Source organism: Musca vetustissima, unplaced genomic scaffold (assembly GCF_032173495.1).
Source record: "Musca vetustissima isolate MV318-11 ecotype Yass unplaced genomic scaffold, APGP_CSIRO_Mvet_v1 utg7864, whole genome shotgun sequence".
NCBI lineage: Eukaryota > Metazoa > Arthropoda > Insecta > Diptera > Muscidae > Musca > Musca vetustissima.
In genome coordinates, this window is record NW_026880792.1 from 178,626 (window position 1) to 202,116 (window position 23,491).

Sequence of the window (23,491 nt, forward strand, 5' to 3'; positions counted from 1 at the left end):
ACCCTCAGGGAAGTTTATGTAAATTATAAGTTATTTTTTTATCCCAATTCAAAAAGTTTAAAAATATGTTCCTACATGTTACGAAAATAGAAGCTAAGCATTTGCAAATTATTAAGCCCCTCAGTCCACACATCGATTAGCTCCATAAAACGATTTTTTAATTCTTCTCATAATTTGAATTCAACAATGCAATGTAGAATACATAACGGTTAAAATTTTATCAGTGGCCTTAATCCTTAAACTAAATATTTTTCAAAAAATTAGAGTTAATCGATATGTGGGCTCATATAAAATCACTTTTTCTAAAATTAAAAATGTTATATATAAAGTATGCGTATAAATTAAAATGGTATGTTAATACATAATTTATTATACGTTACATAAAATGATATATTAAATATATTGCCGGGAATAATGTTATCTGAATTATTTAATATTTATTCATTAATAATGATTTACCTTTCAGTTTAAAACTTGAACAACCAAGGACACTATATGTAAGTACTTTATATTACACCCAAATGTAACGAGTTTTCTGCTAAATTATTTCAAGAAAAATATAGTATAATTATTAATTTAATTGATGTTACATTTCTTAATTAGAAAAAAATACTCTATTAGTTTAGAAAAAAAAAACATTCCACTAAATTCTATCATATGTAAACAAAATTAGTAAACAAAAAAATTCCAGAGAGAGAATTAAAATGTTAGGTTTCAAAACAAAATTCTTTCAAAACCGAAAAAAGTGAAAAGAGCGCAATATTTATCAGGATTACCAGGATGCCAACTTTTAGGATAATTTCAAAAATATTTCTATTTATTGATAATGAAGAAACGTTAACGAAAAACCCATCGATGACGCCAAGTGTTGAATAAAGAAAAAAGTGCAGATATATTTCAACAAATATTAATAATACTAACTTCACGACGACTTTAAAATAATTACTTTTGATTGCACTGAAAGTCTGTACACTAGAGGCAATGAGGTGCCTTTTAGAGTTAGGAGAAAAAAAACAAGAACAATAAAAAATTAATCAAACAAAATAAAGCTCAGCTGAGACACGCACACATTTAAGCCAAAATAACAAAAATAAAAAAAATCCACAAGCTGTGAACAAATATTTAAATGTTTTTTTGAATAAGAATGTCAGAAGAAAGAAAAAAACAAAAGCAAACAACCAAACATTGAATGAAATATATTTCAAAATAATAAAAATTTAGAGAAAAATTTGAATTTGGAAATAAATTCATGACCGAAAGTCAACATCCCCTTTAAACTTTTCAATACAAAATATCGATTAGTCGAAAAACCACGCTCAGGCCTCATATAATATATAGCTGTGTAAATTTTATACTTAAACTTCTTCCATAATGTGACAACTTCTCCGGAAAAATGACATATGTCCATCTTCCTAACTAAAACAATTGTGGGTAATTTTTGCGTCTTCAATATTAAGCGATTATCACTAACAATCAAATACTAGATTTTTCAGAATGCGAACAGCAACAGGGTATATCGTCATGAGGACTACTTTTATGTAGTACTTGGATTTACAAATAGCGATATTTTTTTGTTAACCAAACTTTATGTCTTATTCGTTTGGTCGCGTTTTTTAACCAAGTCAACTGTTATTTTACATTTTTTGTATCTGAAATCTACCAAATTGTTCCACTACACATTGTTAGTCCTTAAAAAAATATCCTATGATATGAAACTATGATTTCATAGTCCCTGAAAAAATATTTTTAAAGACATCTACACCTCGAAAGTTCTTTAAAAATATATTGAGAAGTCCCTAAAAAAATATATTTTAAAGGAATCTAATTTTCGAAATTCCTTTAGAAAAAAATATTCCCAAGAAAGAAAAAGAAAAAATGTCGCTTATGAAAAATATGCTCTAGGAAAATTACACATTGTTAGTCCTTGACAAAATATCCTTTTAGAAAAATGTGATTCCAAAGTCCTTGAAAAACTATTCTTAAAGAAATCTACGCTCTGATAGTTCTGAAGACAAAATATCCCCAAGGAAACTACGCTTCGATTGTCCTCGAGAAAAAATGTCCCTTAAGAAAACTATGCTCTAGGAAAACTTCACATTGTTAGTCATTGAAAAAATACCCTTTAAGAAAACTATGATTCCGTAGCATGAAAAACTATTCTTAAATAAATCTACGCTTCGAATGTACTTTAGAAAAAATATTCTTAAAGATATCTACGCTTCGAAAGTCCTTTAGAAAAAATATCACCAAGAAATCTACGCTTCGATTGTCCTTGAGAAAAAAATGTCCCTTAAGAAAAATATGCTCTATAAAAACTACACATTTTTAGTCCTTGACAAAATATCCTTTAAGAAAATTAAAAAATATTCCCATAAAATAAATATGATATATTTGTGTATTTGTTAAAATTTGTTACAAATCTTCTCAACAAAAATTAAAATTTGTTACAAATCTTTTGGGTAAAACTCCCCATCAAGTCAAGTTCCAGATCCTTTATAGACATTTGGATGATCGTGCATTCAAAATTCCATCGCTTTTTCTGATATTCTTCAATATAATGATATTGTTCACTGGCTGTTTACACACATTCAAACTTTTGCAAAGAAACACACACACACAAAAACACAGACAGACAAAAAACTGTCAATACAAAGCCTTCGAAAAAAAAAACAACAAATAGATCTTAACGTGCAATAAAAAGTTACAAATTTCCCATAATTGAAAAATGAGTGTTTCTTTTAAGTTCTTCATAGAGTTTTGCTCATTTCTTTGTTAAGTTGAAAACATTTTACTTTTTAGTTTAGTTTTTTTTTGTTTTCATTAGAAAAAAAGAAAAATATATGCGTGCACAGATTTTACAGAATGTAAGAGTAGCATTTTAAAGTTTCCCCGCTTGTTTATTTGCCTGATTACACTTTTGCCAAAAAAGTTGCCAAAATCATGCAAGCAAACAATGCTGAAAATGAACCTAACCGAACCAAAAACGAATTTGAAAAAAATCATAAGACAAAACACTGGCTTCCAATTCGTAGAGAAAAAAAAGCAAAATAAATATATAAAAAATTACGAAAAATTCCAGAATTACAAAACAAACCAAATTCCAATCAGATGAGGAAATATCAATTTATATCTATAGGAAAAGAAGAAGAAGAAAAAAGGCGAGAGCGATGCTTTAAAAATGTTGTTACAAACAATCGATTATTAGACATTTGAATTTAATACTTTTTCTTATTTTTGCCGTCTACTTTTGCATTTTGAGTAGTACAAAATCTTAATAAGGATAATTATCACAAACTCTATCACAATGTCACTGATAATAAGCTGCTATGGCGTTTCTAACAAACAAACAAAATCTAAAATTAAAACAAACCAAAAAAATAGAAAAGCTGAATATTTTGTGAATTGGGTATTTTATTTTGTTTAAGTTATAAAATACCAAAGGTCCATACTACTGCCAGAAGATTTCTTAATAAGCTTTATAAACACGCGCGCTCAAAATTCCAATTCACAATTCTATTTTTATCCAATTAGCAACAAAATTTTGAACATGGCATAGCTAGATATGTGCATAACAATATTTTGCTGCACATCTCTACACCGCCAAACAAAAACTCTCAAAATCCAAAAAAAATCAAGAGGAAATTCTCAAGTCTGGATTTAGTCAATCTCAAATACTACTCATTTACTACTTAACTATACATAAATATATATTTTTTTAAACAAAATATATAATCAAATTAATTAGATAATAATTAAACTCTTAAAAACAAAGCATCTTAAACTCCTTTTGAACTCCTCATCCTTAAACTAAAAAAAAGTAATGCTGCTAGCAAATTAAATAAATTAACGGCAAAAACAACAACAATTAGCTTTAATTTTATTTAGAAAAATCGAATTAGAACAATTAGCAATTTCGATATTCGCCATTAGAATCAAAAACAAATTAGTTATTATACTACCCATTAAATAAATTAGTTAACAAAATTTAGAAAATTTTATCAAAAATCGAATTTTTAGAAAGCTAACAAAAATTATATGGCAAAAAAATTAGTACATCTTTTTTGTTTGTTTAGATATTAGATATTCAGAAAATCGATCAAATAATCACAATAACCGACGATTGGTATTTGTGTTATGTTCCCTCCTCTCTATATATATTTTTTGTTTTTGGTTATAGAACATATATATCTTATATATACTCGTATGTGTGTATAACTATACCCGATAACTATTTATTAATTTCTTCTTAATTAATTTTCTTATTATGAAACCTTAAAACAAAAACAACTACCTACCTAATTAATTAATTAACTAACCGATCTTACAACACACTCAATATCTCAATGTTTGATGTAAATAATTTATATATTCATTTATAAATTATTTATCGTATTAATTTTAACAAACGAACAAAAGATTTGTAATCTTTTGACTGTTTGCCTTCGTGTGCAATTCAACTTTTACAAAAAGCGAGATAAACAAACCGATGGTGTTAACTTTTTTTTAAAAAAAATCGGTTGTACATAAATGATACAGTGTTTTGGGTATACCGAGATATATGGGTATAATAAAGGTAGGAATATTTATCATAAAAATGGGTTAATTGTATTTCCGAACGTTTTACCCCTTTTATAGCATTCCCTTGACACTGGCTTCAGCCAGTTTCCACTAAAAATTATTCGTCATTTTTGAGTGTTTTCAATCAACTAATATTTTTATTAGGTGTCAAATCTTCTTACCACAACTATCAATACGGGTCGAAATTGTTGGTGTCCGATCCATTTTAATAAAAGGAACAAAAAAAGTTTCAGTCGCTGTTGTCGACAGATAGATTGCACACAGTTCTTATTATTCGTTTTATCTAAGGTGTATGTTTTTATCAAAGAGGTTTCGGATTTAATGTGGATCAAATGTTTATATGAAACTTTTTTTGGGGGAGGAACCAGAGGAGAGGGCAGACGGGTCCCACTTTCGTAATTGATTTAGGCTTGGTAAACATTGTAGATTGCGCAAAGGTTTGTTCAAATCGGATGGACATGACCAATGGGTCCGATCTTTGGACTTCATCTCCGCTTGGTAAAAGTAATAGGCTGCAAAATTTTTTTTTTAAATCGGATAGTCCGTTCGCATTATATTATAAAATATTTTTTTTTGCACAATTTGACCATTCCATTTTGGGTGGGAGGTACCTGAAGGAGTGGACAAATTGGACATTTTGTTCACCTAATATTGGATTTATAAATATTGAAAAGGTTTACCATTTGTGGGGGAGGTACCGGTGGGAGTGGATCAATAGGTCTCATCTTTGGACTTGATTTAGGCTTGGTAAAGACAATAGGTTGTGCAAAGTTTGGTTCAAATCGGTCATTCCATTCTACTAATATTGAATTTATAAATATTGAAAATGTTGACCACTTGTGGACAGGTACCAGAAGAAGTGGACAAATGAGTCCCATCTACGGACCAGGTGTAGACTTGGAAAAAATAATATGTCCTGCAAAGTATGGTTAAAATCTATTGTCCCAATTTCCGATGTAGCATCCCTTAAAAATCCAAAAAAAAAAATATATATATATATATATATATATATATATATGATTGGTCCAACCAAATTGGTTATAATGCGATAGTTTGTATTCTCAGAGTGTGACAAATATTCTAACAAAAAATAATTAAGAATATCGGGCCATGTTTCGGGGTAGCCGCAATATAACGGTACCGTCCATTTTTTTGCAATTTGTCTCCTGGAGCAATCTGGGATTTTCTCTATTACAAAAATATACTTGTTATAAGAACAAGGATAATTTCCCCCTGGTAACCTCAAAACCCCATGTGTACGCCATCGTTTAACGGTCAAACTTATTTCAAGTTCAAGCTCCTTCATATTTTGCTGGTTCTAGGAACATTTTCCAACTAAACATAACTGTTTTAGTATTTCTTCACACAAAATGTGCAATATAATGACATGTTTAAACTTGCAATCCATATAAAGGTCACTTGACATTTTCGGAATGTGCAGTGTTAGGTTTTTGTCCTGACTTCATGGCATAGCCTCTCTGTAGTCCCATTCGATTTTAGTTACTTGAATGTCCACAAAAAGTTCAGAATTTAACGACGTTTTTCTGTAAAACTATGAAATTCTGTGGGATCTTGATTTTTCAAGTCTCTGTAAACAACATATGACTCCAATCAGCGTTTAAATGTCACCTATGTCACCTATAGTGGCCCTCGTAAACATGCAATTTCTGAAACAGTTGTAAAAATGTCGTGGAAATATTACCCATAATAATTTCAAAAATATTAATGAAAGACCATAAAACACGCATTGCATCGCTTGTCTTAAAAATGTACGATAATGCCTCAAACAAATGCCAACAAATGGTCGGAAGAGTATTCATTCAAACCCAGGATAAGAAATTGAATTATGCACATGAACCAGTGAGTGGAGTGGACGGGGCCGACCATATGATACCCTACACAACTTCCACGAAAATATAATTTTATGTGGTTCTATATTCTGAGCTTGGGCAATTTAAACCATGCTCTTGACCGTCTAGAGGTCAACAACTATTGCAAATATTCAGTACAGCCCTTACTTACTTGTCCAGATTCCCTTCGCCGTGGGTTGTGTTGTGATCGAATCGAAAAAAACACAAAAATTAAGTTTTCGGTCCACTTCATCCCAATGTAATTATCTGATCACCACCGAAAATTATAGGCGTTGCCCTAGACCATATCTGGATCCTCATGGAAAATTTCAAAGCTATCAGCGCTATATTTCCGCCCTCTAGTGTGGTTATGGGTTACTACGTAATATATGAATGCATAAGCACCATAAGCACAAATATTTACGTGTAGCTCCCACATCCGAGTACATACGACAAAATAATTGGTATCAATTTAAAGGCCAACCACTCATCTTGCATATACTATCAACTTTTCGAGTCTATGTCCTTCAGGAGTAAATATATATGCTATAAAATACAACATTTGTAATTTTTCACACAAAAGTCAGGTTTCATTTGACCCGCTAAATATTGACCAATCTTTATCAAAAAAGGCATACTTATTCTTTGGCCCGATCCCCATCTCCATGTAAAATTTCGCGATGTTCGGGCCATAATTGCGGCCCGAATATTCATCCCCTAAATATGCGCCGATCTTTACCAAAACAATAGGGCTCTTCATTGGCCATAACCTATCCTACATGCAAAATTTCGTGAAGATTGGTCCATAACTGTGGCCTTTATCGTGTTTACAAATTATAATGGACAGACGGACGGACGGACTGACACACATGTCTAGATCGACTCAGCTAGCCGAGATATGACGATCGGCATACTTAAAGGTGGGTCTAGGACCAATATTTCGCTGCACAAAGCTATAATACCCTGACAGGGTATACAAATTACAAAATTGTGGAGAAGGGTATACAAAGGATTCATAAAGACTTTTTATACATTACATTATAAAAAAAACATACTAAAAATTAAAAAAAAAAAAAAACATTTTTCAAATTTCTACACAAAAAGGTTCTTATACTTCCCTCAAAATATAGTTATGTTATACCCAACATACCCTATAACCTATAAGGGTTAATGATAGCTTCATAAAGGTAAACTAATAATAAAATACCATACCATACCATGATCGAAACCGCTTAAAATTATATTTGAAATATTAGCATTTCATATTTACAATTTCTATAAAAATTTCTCCATTCTTCAAAACCTTTTTCCTTTTTCAAAATCTAACTATTAGGTATTTTTAGGATTAAAAACACTGTATCATTCATGAAAAAAAGCTTTTTGATTAAAAGTATATCTTAATTATTATAAATATTTTTTAGTATTTAAAAAAATGAAAAAGAAACCAAAAAAAATTTTAAACACAAACTAAGAAAGAATGCTCACAATATTCGATAGAAAAACGAGAAGAAAGAAAATCAATACAGCAACAACAAGAAAATCTATAACATTATTAAACAATTAAGCGCCTAAATAATATAAAACGAAAAACAATAACATATACCAACCAAAAAACACAAATTCTCAAAAGCTGTCATTCGAAAAATACAATCAGTCAGTCTTAACATGCGATTCTGCTTCTAAAAAACTATAAAAAATATCACCAAGGAAACAAAAACTCACAACGCTTCTTTCTACTTGCTTAAAAAAAAAAAAAAACGTAGTGACGATTTTGTAACATTTACTATTTCTTTACGCCTAATTTGTGTAAAGAGAAAACTTGTCATGCAAAATACACCTATAACAATACAACAACAAAAAACATAAAAAGCTTCCTTCACAAAATTACCCCGATCCAAAAAACTGCAATAACAATACCAAGCATTTAATCATTTTTACTCACAATTACATACAACATACATGCCTACTCTCATTAGCTTTTAGTAGTTGTAGCATTGTATTTTATACATTTTTATATTTTTTAAGTTAAGTTATTTAAATTTTTTAAGTTATTTAAATTTTAATTTTTTTCGTTAATTTTTTATTTTGTTAAAAATTATTTTTTTATACCAACAAATATTTTTATTAAAAAATATATATAAATCAACAATTTACTTCAAAATAATAAAACCACCACCACCACTACCACCAAACAACCAACCAATCAATCAACCACACAAATCAAAAATTTCATCATCCTTGAAATTTATCCCAACCCAACCAACCAACAACCATCGTCGTCGTGTGTTGTGTTCTTGAATCACCTCAGGGGTTCGTATTTTAAATTCGAAGAAGGAGAACTACTGCCAAGACAAGAGGCTCGAATTTGGAAGCCGCAAAGTTTTCACTACGACAATGTTGCTGCGGCGATGTTAACACTATTCGCAGTACAAACCGGCGAAGGATGGCCACAGTAAGCTAAACGTTTTTCCTTCCTATTCTAGCATTTATTTAGTGATAAGTTATTTTTTGTAAATAACACAAACGAAAAGTTTATTGTTAAGTTTTTTTCTAACACCAAACCTAGAGTTAATATATTTAAGAAAATTATACGAATTTTATTTGTTTTTTAACCAAACAATCCAAAATATTTAAACCAATTATTCTAATCACCATTATTTAAATACTTGTGTTATTATTATTACAAATCAATAATTTAGAGTACTGCAACACTCCATGGCTGCCACTTACGAAGATAGGGGTCCAATACAAAATTTCCGGATTGAAATGTCCATATTTTATATCGTTTATTTTATCGTATTTCCATTCTTCTTTGTAAACATATTCGTGGCCTTGATTATCATTACATTCCAAGAGCAAGGCGAAGCTGAATTACAAGATGGTGAAATTGATAAGAATCAGGTGAGATTAAAACGCCACAATCTGCGGCTAATATTTCTTTTTCGTAAACAAAATTTAATTCGTACTAACTCGAAAACAATAATAACAACAACAACCAAACTAACAATAAATATAATCTGCTAAAAAAATTGGCTTGCTTAAATTTAACTTAAAACTAAAAAAAAAAACTATTTGATAGATGTGTACATTTTTGTTTATATGTTTGTCTGTGTGTAAAAACTAATAAAAACAACAACAAAAAATGCTAAAATCTATTAGAATTAGTTCAAAATTATTTGCTAAAAAAACAACAGCTTCAAAAATATTAATCTACGCAAAAAAATAAACTCTTAATGGTCTATGTGCTAAGTGAAATGTTTTGAAATCTAGTTTATAGAAAATTTAATCATTTATCAGCTAGAAACATATATACATTAATCATTATGCACATTAACTCCACATATATGTATTATAAAATTATAAATATTTAAATTAATTATTTCATTATCATATGTAATCGTCATACACCTTCTTCTCCTCTTACACAGTAGCTTATATATTATTGCAATATGTGTATTGTCCGAACACATCAAAAGTGAAATGAATTTTAAAACCTAAATATGCAGCCCGATCATATTTTGTTTGGATGGAATTTCCACGTTTCAGAGTTTACGGAATACCTACATTTCGCTTTGCGAATATATGTTCCATGCGGATAATTTGTTCTTGATGTAAGAAAGGGGAAATACGAGATATTCTATGGATTTATTATTCGTGATTTGGTTAATAGATGATAAAAATAAGATATATAAGGCGAAGTGTATATTAAATTTGTCCTCCACTCGCGCATTGCAATTTTGCATATACATTGATATTAGACCGTTTTTTAATATCGTGCATTTTGGGTATTTTTGGTACATTTTCCACCGAATTGGCCGTTATTTGGTATGTTTAACTCCCAATGGGAAGCAAATTTTCCTACCATAAATGATCAATATTAGACTATTTTTTAGGATAGCCGCCATAAACAGTATTTTGAATGACTTACGCTTATTTCCCAACAAAATAAGTCTTAGAGGCTGGCAGATGCAGAAAATTGTCAATTTAGGTCATGGTTTGGAGATAACCCCCCATATAAAAGTATACGTTTTTTTTAATATTTCACGTTTTATGGTTTTAAATTATAAAAAACTAAACTCTCTCCACACTACAAATCGAATACTTAATTTATGCAATCCAAGCGGAAGCTGTGCTGGATTCGTATTCCAGTTGGGTGGGAGGATACTATTGGTAGCGGGCCAATCTGTGGGTAAGGGATTCAAACAAAATCAAACGGAATTTCCCATCCTTATCCTTTCCGTTACGTTTCAAATGCTTGCGGATGGCAACAGGCTTCTTGATGCTGTGATACACATATTCTAGTATATCGGCTTTAATGCCGACAGATTTCATTATGCGCAAAATCTTTCTATCATTGACAAACCCGACTTGAGCGAAATCATTGGAATCCTGAAGAAACCATTCTTGCCCTTGATTAGCGTTAATTTTCAACCACAAGGGAGCGGTTCTTCTGTAGGGTAAAACTGATTGGGAAATACCCTTGCCAGGAGCGTGCATACGACCCATCCTCTCAGATGTTTATTTCACACAGCATTGCCCCTTTAAATTGAGTGTAATTTGGTATTGCGGGTTCTTGTTGGGTAAAACTTATTTAACAGAAAGGCTGCGTCACATTTGCTTACTTTTTAAGACTTTGGAAACATTTTCCCACCGAAGTTGCTGTAATTTAAAAAATACATTTGTTGCATAATTTGATATGGCTCCCATATAAAGTCGTGATCCATTTGCGATATTCTGAAGTGGCTGTATGAAGTTCTTTCCAGAAAATCTTTACTAAAGATTATTGATTTTTACATCGCTCCCATACAAAGCCCCGCTTAATTCTCAGTTTGTTGATCTATCTGCTTTAAGTTACAAAGACTACTATACAATTCTGGCCCTACAATGAAAATACGAATATTTATCGTTTCAAATGGTTTTATTTCAAAGAAGTTGAAACTAATTCTTAAGAAAATTTTTCTTGATGTTTGGCGGATGACCTCTCCATTCCACGTTTTGGCCGATAAAGAAGGTGCTGGTTTGAATCTATATGTAAGAGATCGCTTTGTTGTGAAGCATAATAATTAGTTTTCTCTTCTTCGTTTTTCGAATATCTTCGAAGATTTATGTCAATCAAATGGTGGTGAACTGCTCGTCTCCGAGGGCCCCCTTTTGTTTCGGGCTCATACACATAAATCTGTTCTCCATCGCCTGTGAACCCGCATATACCCTCGGCGAATATATTTTTTGTATGATCCCATAGTTTATGAAAATTGCGCTACGTTTTATTTTTTCTATTGTTATTTTTGAGATGCCAGGTGTACAATTGAATGAGGAATGTTTTTGGGGGAATGTTCGTCTTGTGACTGCAACAGGATTCATACCAATTGCTCGAAATTTTGCACGTAGAACCGGTTTTGACCAAAGTAGACATATATTGCTTCTGATAATTATCGGTTAATATTTAAGGGGTGAAATGGACCAACTATTTTATTTTTATCAGTTTTTCTGGTCTATTTAGAGGCTAAAATTTTTACACGCAGAAGGGTATATGACTAAGGATCTCTTACAATATTTGCATAATATGGCGCAATTTTTTCAATCCCGAAGGACATAAAACCGCAGAAGTTTGCAATATATTCAACCGGAGTGATTGACCTTTAAATGTATACTAATTATAGTGATGTATCTACTCGATTGTGGGTTATACTTAAATATTTACATGTGTCTACGTATTCTGATATTATTTAGTAACTTACTACCACATTAGAGGGCGCAAAAGTACCGCTATGGAGTTTTACATGAAGTTCTGATTTGGGTTAAGGGCGACAACTATTGTTTTCGATATTGATCAGATGATATATAGGCGATAAAATAAACCGAAAATATATATTTTTATGAAATTTTCATATCTGTCCAAGGGATAAATTTATAAGCAGAAGATCACAAATTTTCACAGGGAAGGGTATCTGATCTACTTTTGAAAATTGCTGTTTTGATAATGATCATTATCAATTCCGGGTACTGGGTACCTTGCCAATGGAAATATTAGATTGTGACAGAAAATACCAGAAATATAATCTTTGTATTCCTAAAGGTTTACGTTGTGTGTATCGTGAAGTGCATATATCAACGGCTTTTTCACTTGTGGATGAAATACCCCTTTCTCCATATGACTCATTTCCCATATTTTCACGTAAAATGTTTTGTTTGATAAAGCATGGACTTCGTTCCGTCATTAACATTCTCATTTTTTAACTTATATCTCATCCTTTTTCCCTAGCAACCTCTCAAAGGAGGTGTTAGCTGTCTGATAGTTTACGCCTTCACCATTTTCTAGCTCTTCACGTTGTTTCATATAAACATTTTATAGCCGAAGCGACAGTAAAACATTTTAAAATTGTCGAGGTCTAATTGGTTGGGAGTTGCAACATAAAAAAATTTTACAACTCTGTGAGTTTCTAATGAATAGCTTCACGAAAACTGCAGGAGGGATTATTCATCTTTGCTCCCGACGACTTTGTAGCCAGATTTAATGATGCACCACGCAATTGCAGTCATATAACCGAGCTTGCATACTTCTTTAGGACGTTTCCAATGCAATGATTGGGAATTGATTTCAACATTATCATTAGTTATGTCCTTTTTGAGGTAACCTGGATCAATGTTCATCAACGACGGTATTTCAAATATCCTTGACGTTTAATTAAATTTTTACACAAAACTGAATCCAGTTTTTTCGATCAATTCTTTGGAAAAGTAAAATATCAGGTCTAACAATAAAAAAACGAAATTTTGAAATTAACGGTTCAGATCTCGTATATTCTATACAAACTCATAATCTTGTCGTAAGGCAGATAAACATATGTGTTAAAATCAGACTAATTGTGATTTTGAAAATTAACCCTGTTCACTAATATTTATTATCAATATATTTTTTGGTACAAAACATCTGAACATTTTCAGGAAATAATAATTTTTTAGAACAACGAAGGGTCAATTTTTCATTAAGTTTCAAGTATTAGGTGACAAAACTAGATATCTTTACAATTACTTATGAATTATAATAGTTAAATTAACTATAAAACATTTCACTTAGCATTATAACGCCATTTGCATAATAATACTACGAAAACAACATTTCTACTTTGCTAGCAAAATTTTTTAGTAAAAAAAAAAAACGAGATCATTGTGCATAGTTTTAGTCTCTCATCAAAAAACCAAAAAAAACGTAGTTGATTTTATATAATTTATTTTTATTGTATATAAAAAAATGAAAAAAAAAATCTTCTAGATAACCTAGATGCTAGTCCTTAACGGCCGACTCTTCTTTCATTCATAGTTTTTTAATTTCTTTTAAGTCATCTTTTTTATAATTAATAATTTTCTTTATTATTTTTTTGTAATGTGTATAAATGTTGAACATTTTCCGGAAGTTGATAAAAAAGTTTTTAATTACAATTATTAACTTTCACAATGACAAAGCATGATTTTATGCAAAACAATTTATTTGCTCAATATTCAAATTGAGTAAATGAAATGTTTTGCAATAAAATTTGCAAATGAACTTAAATTTTTTTTCTATAAACAATTTACAAAACTAATATGTGTATGTGTCTGTATGCTATTAACAAGGTTTGTATGAAGCTTTTAGATGAAGAAAAAAACACAAGAAATGAGAAAAATTAGCTGCATAAGATTTTTGTTCAATTTTTTTTAATGCTATATATAATTATATTAATTGCTAATTAGATAGCTGGAAATGAAATGCAATTTAGTTTTAATTTAAACGGCACAAAAATAATATTTAATTTATAGTATGTTTTTTTTTTTTTTTTTGAACGAAATCAGATGTTAATTTATTTAAAAAAATAATATAATTTATCTTAAGAAAATCGGGAAACCGAACGGTAATAGTTTAAAAAAATAAAAACAAATATTTTCAAAATGAATATTAAAACAATAAATTAATAAAAAATATGCTGATAAAAATATTACAGGCCATTTAAAAAAAGAAAAATTCATTTCCGCTTATTTAAATTAATTAATTTAATATTAATTCAGAAATAAAATAAATTAATCTAAATTGAAAATAATATTCAAATATTTCTCTGTGGGTTATTTAACATCTGATTTCATTGTTCTCTTTAAATTATTGTATTTTATTTATTACAATTACAATTAGAAAAAAGATTTTAATTGCCAAAAAATTACCATTCACATGCTTCTATTTTAACACAAAAATTATCAAATTTTAATTTAATATGATTTTCTATTTTCATTTATTTGTTTTTTTTTTACAAAGCTCAAACTAATTAATTAACCTAGTTTATAGATAATTTAAAATATAAGTGTGGAACGTCTGTAAAATCAAATATCTGCTGTAAACAAATCTTGGCAATGTCTTCTAAACTCTTATCTGTAATAAGTTAACATCAACAACTACAACAACATCAACAAACTAAACCAACAACTAATATAAAATTAAATTACTATTTACCCATTAATTAATTGTGATTATATTACGAAACTCTTTTTACAGAAATCATGTATAGACTTTACAATAGGAGCGCGACCATTAGAACGTTACATGCCCAAAAATCGTAATACATTTAAATATAAAGTATGGCGTATTGTCGTATCGACACCATTCGAATACTTTATAATGATGCTAATTGTGTTCAATACTTTATTGCTGATGATGAAGGTAAGTTCATGTGAACCTAAAAATATTTCCTGCTCCCCAAAAAACACTCGACATTTTTTCATAACATATATCATAGTATCATATAAAAAGATCATGTATTTTGGATTTAGAAACATAAATGCATTTTTTATTGTCATCATCTCCGATATCCGTTAGTAGATGTTGTGATTTGTTATTTATTTTTTTGTTATTTTTTTATAAAAGTGGTAGTTTTATTAGGTGTATTTTATTCGAAATAATCTAAAAATCAAGCAACCAAGGGTTCACATACTGAACCCTAAGATTTATATTTTTTTACGTCGTAGAAATGTGTCTTTTTCCATAATTTGTAAATTATTTGTATATGTTGTTTATATTAACCAAAAAATTGTATAAAATCATTTAACTTTGCATGGACTACAACAAACATAACCATTTATTTGACTAACACTTTTATTTTGTTTAAAAATTTTGTTTTTTTTCTAAATGTAAATTATTCATTAGTATATATGTTAAAGCTAAATCAGTTAACATCTGTCTAGCAAAAATAAGTATAAGTAAAATTTGGACGCAATTTCATATTTCACAGAGAAAAAAAAAAATAAAAAACGGGATTTTGATTCCAATTTTCATACCTGACTAGAATTGAACATGACATATTTGATTTATTGTGTTGAAACAGCCTTAAGGGTATTGAGTGTACAATACGATCAAAATGATCCTCTTGGTAATATCGATTTTAGACTCCATGTGTCTTTGACCACATGAGTTTAAGAAAATTTGGAATCGATTTAAAAATATGCGTCTGGCTTATCAAATTAAATGAAAGCTTAAGGGGACCCCCCATTCTCGGGGTCAAAATTTTTGTTGATATAATTCGAATCTACACTGATTAAAGAATGTCTCTACAAAATTTCAAGTGAAAATCTCAAGAACTCTTGAAGATATAGCCGATTTATTGTGTCAGCATCAAGTGACGGCTGAAGGGCTTCTCAAACTTTAAACGCGTTTTTCTCTAAACATTTTTTTTGCGAATGGCGGGCACGAGAACTCAAAAACTAATAATCCAATCGGTTCCAAATTTTGCAACGTTTCTCTGGGAGTGTATAGCTCTCGTATGAACTAGGATAAAGCCAATCGGTGAAGATCTTCCTGATTTTTTAACTTGGTTTTTGGTAAAAAATCGGCGATTTTCCAAAAATATTTTTTCAAAGGTCCACCATTTTCTTAATTTTAGAGCGAATATCGATGCACTTATTCTAGTACCTACATCACATAATTTATTATATCGTGAGAACGGATTATCCGAATTGACCTCAGTTTTACACCTGGTAATATTTTACTAAAACCTGTTAACTGCTGAAGATGGGACCCATCGGTCCACCTCCCAGAACTGATTTGATCGCACCCTTGTCCTACTTAAGGTTTTATCAAACTTACGATACATCGGTCAATTCCAACTAGCCCCTCATCACAATGGGTAAAATAATAAATCTCATATTTAGGCAATTAATTCAAGTTTTTCAAACCTAGAGCAAGTCCAATGATGGGGCAGCTTAGTACACATCTTTTGGTACCTCACCTACAAATTATTTACACAATTATCATATATGATGTCTAATTAAAAAAGAATCGTTGGATTCAGATGAAATGGCTTTGCCCATAGGTCACATAATTTCATAATTTCCTATTTACCTTACGACCTTGAGTCACCTTCATAAGTCACCACGCCATTGCAGTTGAAGAAAACATTGAACAAATCTTCACATTTGACCCTTGTCTATTTTTGACGGCCTTGTCTATTCTGGCCGTTTCCGCTGGGATGATTGAGCATTCATTCCAATGTCATAGCCATACACCAATCTTGTTTCTAAGCGATATTCATGGAACTTAATTTATGATTAAAATATAATATATAATTTTGAAAAAAAAAAATATCCGTAAAAATAGCTTGGCATGTGCCGAATGATATGCCAATTTCATCAGCTACCTCTCTAATTGTGATTCGATTAACAAAACCACCAAAATCATATTCTTTACGTATTCATCGTTTTCATCAGTAGTTAACGTGCTTGGGTGACCAGAATGAGCATCGTCATTATCTTGGACTTCCTTACGGTCAGTCAGTCAATCAATTTACTATTTTATTGATATCGATTCATCGGGTTTATGTTAAAATAGCATTGTTTCATATTTATTTATGGAACTATATGGAACATTTTCTGAAGGTATGTTCTTTTTAGGCACTTCAAAACAATTAAAATGACCTTTATAATGACCATGTAAATACAGAAATCCAATGTGAATCCAATTTGATTGAAAAACGCACACAAAGTTGAATCTTTAGGGTGTAAATACTATCGATAACTTTGTACAAAATGTTATGATATTTAGATGTTGTATGCATTCTAAGTTATTTGTTTTAAAAATACACATTTGTTCTGATCATTACAAAAATACATACTTCAATAGTACTGAATTCGTTATTACTTATATATGTGTATATCATAATATCCGATTCACAGTAAATCCCATCAAATATTAATTTTCATATATAGATCCATTCCCGAATTCATATACTGTATATCCATACATTAAAAATAATATAAATTAGTATCAACTTCTGTATGTCCACTCATCTGTACAAAATTCCCCTCATTTCCCCACTCAAACAAAAAAATATATATATACTAAATGCAAAATACGCTTATCTGATATAAATACGTTTTTTCATTATTGAATTTTTTTACCCATTATGTTGTTGTTATTATTATTACCATTAGTATCATAATCAAGGTGAGATGTATGAAAAATCGCTGAAATATATCAACATGGGATTTACGGGAATGTTCAGTGTTGAAACAGTACTGAAAATCATCGGATTCGGTGTGAAGGTACGTAAGATATGCAAGTGAAAAGGGAATAATTAAATTTATTTCTAATATATAATAAAAAACGATGTACAAATTGTACTTATAGGCTTATTATGAAAATTGCCTTCTTTTATAAAGCTGTACAAACAAATTTGAACAAATGCTGAAATTTACAATGTTTTCACTTCAAGGTTAATTTATATAAATATTACAATATTATATTTTATTTTTTTTTTTTTAATTTAATATCTTAATACCACTATTAACAATATTTTACATATTTACTGCTACTGCTAATTTGATTGCATTAATTAATTTTTGATTTTAAAGGTGAAGGTAAGTTTAACTAACTTGGTTGCGGGCCATTACAAATAATTTAAGAAATGAAAGGTTGCATGACTGAAATTTTTACTTTTATTTAAGTCTAATTTTGGTTTTATTTTGTAATATTAACATATGACACAAAATAGCATGTCAATTTCTTTCAAATTTAACGCAAATTCAAATACCAATATAAAAATAACTTTATAATAAGTACATCCGGAAAAGACACAAAACAACAGGTTTAAATTCAATTTTTTAATTTTCGTGTTATTGCCTTTAATGCTATCTAATTCTACGAACATGATATCAGATCTATTGAAGCTAAAATTCGGACAACAAAATGAAATCTTTATCTAATGCGAAATTTTGTTTATAAATAAATTAAATATTTTTAGGTAGTTTTATCTCATTCGAGTCCCCGAAAGTCGACTTACGATTTAGACTTCTCGAATAGCTAAATAGTGGTCTGACATTCTTTTTCAAGTAGATTTTCTACTTTTTGAGATCCACAATTATCCATTTAAATTCGCAAAAATACTTGAAATAGCATTTACCTTTGTATATGAATATCAACGATTCTGAAAGTTATGTGTGTATTTTATATATAGCCAAGCCTGGCGCAATATATTAAGATGACCAGTAAAAAATGTTTATCGACTGTTCTGTCAATAACTATCAAAGCCAACGATTTATTATTTAACGTCTATTCAAGACGTGATTTTTTGCAAAATTGACGCCTATCCAAGGCTTCAACGAATAGTTTTTCAATGAGCTTTATGTTTGCAATTTTAACGAATAAAACTTCTTTTCAAGTTAAGGAATTTTATAATGGATATTGTTTCATCGATTATCCAAGGTCCACAATTTTTAGAGGATAATTTGTCATCGGTTTTTTATATATTGTGCCACATCAATCATAGGTGTGGATTTAAAAAAAAAAAAATAAATTTTCAACGTCTATTCAGTGCGTGAATTTTTTATAAATAGTTTTTATTGGCTATCCTAGGGAAATTTCCAACGGAATTAGGATTCCATTAGGAACACTTTAATAAAGCCTATCTAAAATCGGTTCCTAGATTAACTTCTAGATTAATAATATGCCCACTAAGAAAACATAAGCTCAACTGCGTTAGATTTCAGTAGAGAAATCCTCAATTCAGCACATCTGAATTGTTTTCGCTCCGGTATCATGAATTCAGCTATGGATAAATCAGTTTTTCCTCATAAATCAAATCAGCTTAGCTGAATTAGGTTTCCGTTAGGAATTCTTCAATACAGATCAGCTGAATTATGTTACCGTTAGGAATTCTTCAATACAGATCAGCTGAATTATGTTACCGTTAGGAATTCTTTAATTCAGTTTAAATGAATTAGGTTTCCGTTAGGAATTATTCAGTTCAGAATATTTATATCATGAATTGTTGAAAATACATTTTCAATATCTGCCCGATTTTTGGATTTTAAGGGGTCTGAACAGAATAATACGGGGTATGCTAAATGAATTCATGTCCTAGTTGTATAGAATTTTACATTGATTTCTCTGTTATGAAATAATGTGCATTATCTCTAAATTAACAATTCTGATTTTCAACATTCTTCATATATAATGTGACAACGATAATATCGGGCTTTCTGCAATCGAAGCCATGTTAAAAAATGAACTTTTTCATCTATTAGTTTTAGTTCAAGTTTTAATATTATTACTGGCCATATAAGTCAATTTCCTTTTTACACATCCTTTAACGTTTTTGTTTTATCATTTCCAAATGCATTTATCCAAAATCCAAAAACAGACTTCAATTTAATTTTACTATCTTGTATTTTACTATTATATTATTTGTAATTGATTATTTTTCTCCAAATTGAATATTTTATTTTATTCTTTTAGTATCACGATGCACCACCGAAACACAATGAAATATTGATCATTCTAAATTTGATCTTAACATTTTTCTTTTCACTGGAAACTCTAATGAAATTAATAGCATTTGGTATAAAGGTAAGATGAACAAAGCAATAAAGGTGAAGCAAAAAAATGGATTTCAGCTAAAAGGGAAACATTGAAAATTTCAGCAAAGGCTTTATAAAAATCGTACAATAACAAAAGATAAAAATGTTTTTATAAAAAATAAATAAAATGTGTTCTTATAAAATGTATTAATCAATTTCATTCTTTTAGAATTTCTTTAAAGATCCCTGGAATATCTTCGATTTGATAACAGTCTTGGGCAGTATTGTGGATGCACTATGGATGGAATTTGGGGTAAATATTGTCAATATTAAATTTTTTATTATTATAAATATATATTGATTTATGCTGTGGCAAATATTCAAAAATATTTGAAACATTACATAATTTGTTAGGTATTTGTTTGATGAAAAAAAAAATACAATGGAAAATAATAATGAAATATATAAAAGAACACTAGAGAAGACTCAATTAAACGTTATTGCTTTATATATAAAAAAACATCAAGTTGCTTTAACAAGGTCTTTAGTACCGAAATCTTATTATGTCCAAATGATTATTTTTAATTTAATTATTCTGTAATGTCTTGCGTTTGTTAAGGGGTTACTTCATTGTAATAAATTTTACACCAAGTTTATGTTGTGAAATGATAATGATGATGAACAAAAAAATACTCAAAATATGACTGCATTATGTTAACTTTTATGGAGCTTTAGCTTATATATATTTTAAGGGTTTTTTGGAAATAGGTTTCTTTAAATTGCAAATAATATATAAACATCAATACATATATAAATAGCAACATTATTTTATAAATATATATAAAGTTTCTTTTATATACATATATAATATATATATATTTATATGGGAATACAAATGTTATTGTTTAATATTTAACGTTTTTTCTTAAATAACATAACTATAATAATAATATGCTCATTTATAATCATAAGCCATTTTGAATATAATTAATCTCATATATTTCTTTTTTAATTTTCCTTTTTTTCATAATTTATTATAAATGTGTACGATTGAAAACAATTTGACCATAACGACAACAAAAACAAAAATTAAATGAAATGGGGTCTGACCAAAACAAACAAAAAATTATTTGCAAATATTAAAATAATTGAAACACCCAACAACAACCAACACCTACCAACGTTACCCTGCAATGACACTTATGAACGAACCCTCTACCTACACACGCCACAATCTTCAACACTGTTGCTACACTCAATACCACCACCAACACCACCAATACTTTTTTTCAATCTCATCATGAAAATTCGACTCAAAATTTGCCAAATTGACTTTTGTCTTCAAAATTTTTATTCCATTCTCCGCTGACAAATATTCCCCTCATCATCCGAAAATCATCAAAATTTTCAACGTCATTTTTATCAACAACAACAACAATAAAAAACGAAAATTTCTATAACTCTCTTCAACAACATGAATATCTATCAATCATCAACAACAAAATATACAACAAATATTAAAAAAAAACACCAACAAAAAATAATCTCATCTCCACCACCACCACGAACTCTCTATAAAACTACAACAACAACAGCACGATGTAAGTACAGATATAAATATTAAAAAAAAACACTAACGTTTAAGTAAAACAGACTAATCTTAAAAAACAACGACAACAAAACATCATATCAAAAAAAGAAACACTTTTTTCTCGTTGATTTCCTCATTGCCTTTATTTCGATCCACAACTATCCCCCGTAACCTTACCCATTACCCTTTCCCTTTGAACTACTCATACATCTAACATCTACCTAGTTAGAAGAAGAATCGATCGATGTCGTTCCATAAATGTCATTATTATTTATCAGTTTAGTTGGTTTTGCTATACTAACCCCATCATTTTCGTTTATTGCATTGATATGGCAACTCTAAATTTTTAATAAGCATTATTTGGGACTCAAAATTATTATCCTTTCCCATTGAATGTTTTTTCTTCACCAATTGATAGTATAAAAAAAATATTAAGTAATTCAATGTTTAGTTTGATGTTTTTCGATTATACCCCCATATTTTGTCATATGTTTAAGTTTATTTCTGGAATTTGTGAGAATTTAAAAAAAAAACTTTTAAAATTTTTGAATAGTGGATTTATGAACAAACATATTTCTTTCGACATATTTTTTAATCCACATTTTTTTCAATAATATATTTTATGCGAAATTATATAACTTCTATTACCATGCATTTATTTTTCTTAATCGGGCCTTATCAGTTGGGTCATGAATAGTATAATTTCCCAAGTATTGAATTCGAATGTCTGCAAAAGCGGCCCAATGGAATAGGAAATGTTACAATGTTTCGTTTTTTTTCAGCATGTGTTAAAGTGCGTGCAAGTCCTAGGAGAATACCTGTCCGTTTGCAGATTTATTTTTGGTAAAACCTTAAGATTAGCTTGGTGTTATCTTCATTTAGATCTGCCCATACAATTTATGTGTTATTTCCAGTCCTCTTGTTGTTCAAAAGTATTTAGTAGGACTCTCTCGTCCAGGAACTAATTTCTAGACTTGTTCCGCTGGAAGGTTTGACGTTGTTCCCATCATAGTGTGAAGGTCATCTTTGAATTAAATTAAGGCATTTGCGCAACGATTTCAGCATCGATAGTATCAAAATAGCGAAAGATAACAATATACAATATATAAAATTCCGTATATTTTGTACTGCTCCTCAGCATAAAATGTCAGTTCTTTTCTATTCCATAGCATTGAACCACCACAATTATAACAGCTTGTGAGAGATAGTTGTACTAGCGTTCCATCAATCCAGGAGCCATTTTGCGAAATTTTTAAAGACACTTTTTTAACCTCCTGAAATATTTAAATATTCAATGTTGAAGGAAAATGTGTCAGAATTGATTTAATCACACGTTTGTGGGATCTATAGTAAATCTATAGCCGTTCCATGAAAGTTTTCTATATAGATGTTCTTACAGATATTTAACTTAATGTGAAATATTATTCCACATATTCAGAAAAAATGGTACATGAAAATATCCCATTTGAAGCATAATACTAGAAATTATGAGGAAAATGTTACGTTCCATAGATTTTGAAATTACGTTTACACAGCATTGACTGTGAACAAATAAAAAAATAAAATAAAATGGTTTCGTATTAGGATAGTGTCTTGAATAAGTAGATTTTTTGAAATATTTTTCCCCAAAGCGGTCCATAGGTTCAAACATATACACAGT

General features: G+C 29.5%; 2 protein-coding genes across 2 annotated transcripts in view; one reads left to right on the plus strand and one right to left on the minus strand.

Moving 5' to 3' along the window:
- The window catches only part of LOC133326658 (voltage-dependent calcium channel type A subunit alpha-1), a 186,202-nt gene that overhangs the window by 82,841 nt on the left and 79,870 nt on the right, over window positions 1–23,491 (plus strand). The window contains exons 15-19 of the mRNA XM_061535282.1: window positions 8,737–8,880; window positions 9,128–9,329; window positions 14,950–15,114; window positions 17,877–17,987; window positions 20,470–20,553. Of these exons, the coding sequence (XP_061391266.1) occupies window positions 8,737–8,880; window positions 9,128–9,329; window positions 14,950–15,114; window positions 17,877–17,987; window positions 20,470–20,553 (706 nt within the window). The remainder of the gene's footprint in view (window positions 1–8,736; window positions 8,881–9,127; window positions 9,330–14,949; window positions 15,115–17,876; window positions 17,988–20,469; window positions 20,554–23,491) is intronic.
- Window positions 10,593–10,951, minus strand: LOC133326659 (small ribosomal subunit protein uS15-like). The gene has a single exon (XM_061535283.1). The coding sequence runs from the start codon at window positions 10,932–10,934 to the stop codon at window positions 10,593–10,595; it is 342 nt and encodes a 113-aa protein (XP_061391267.1). The 5' UTR covers window positions 10,935–10,951.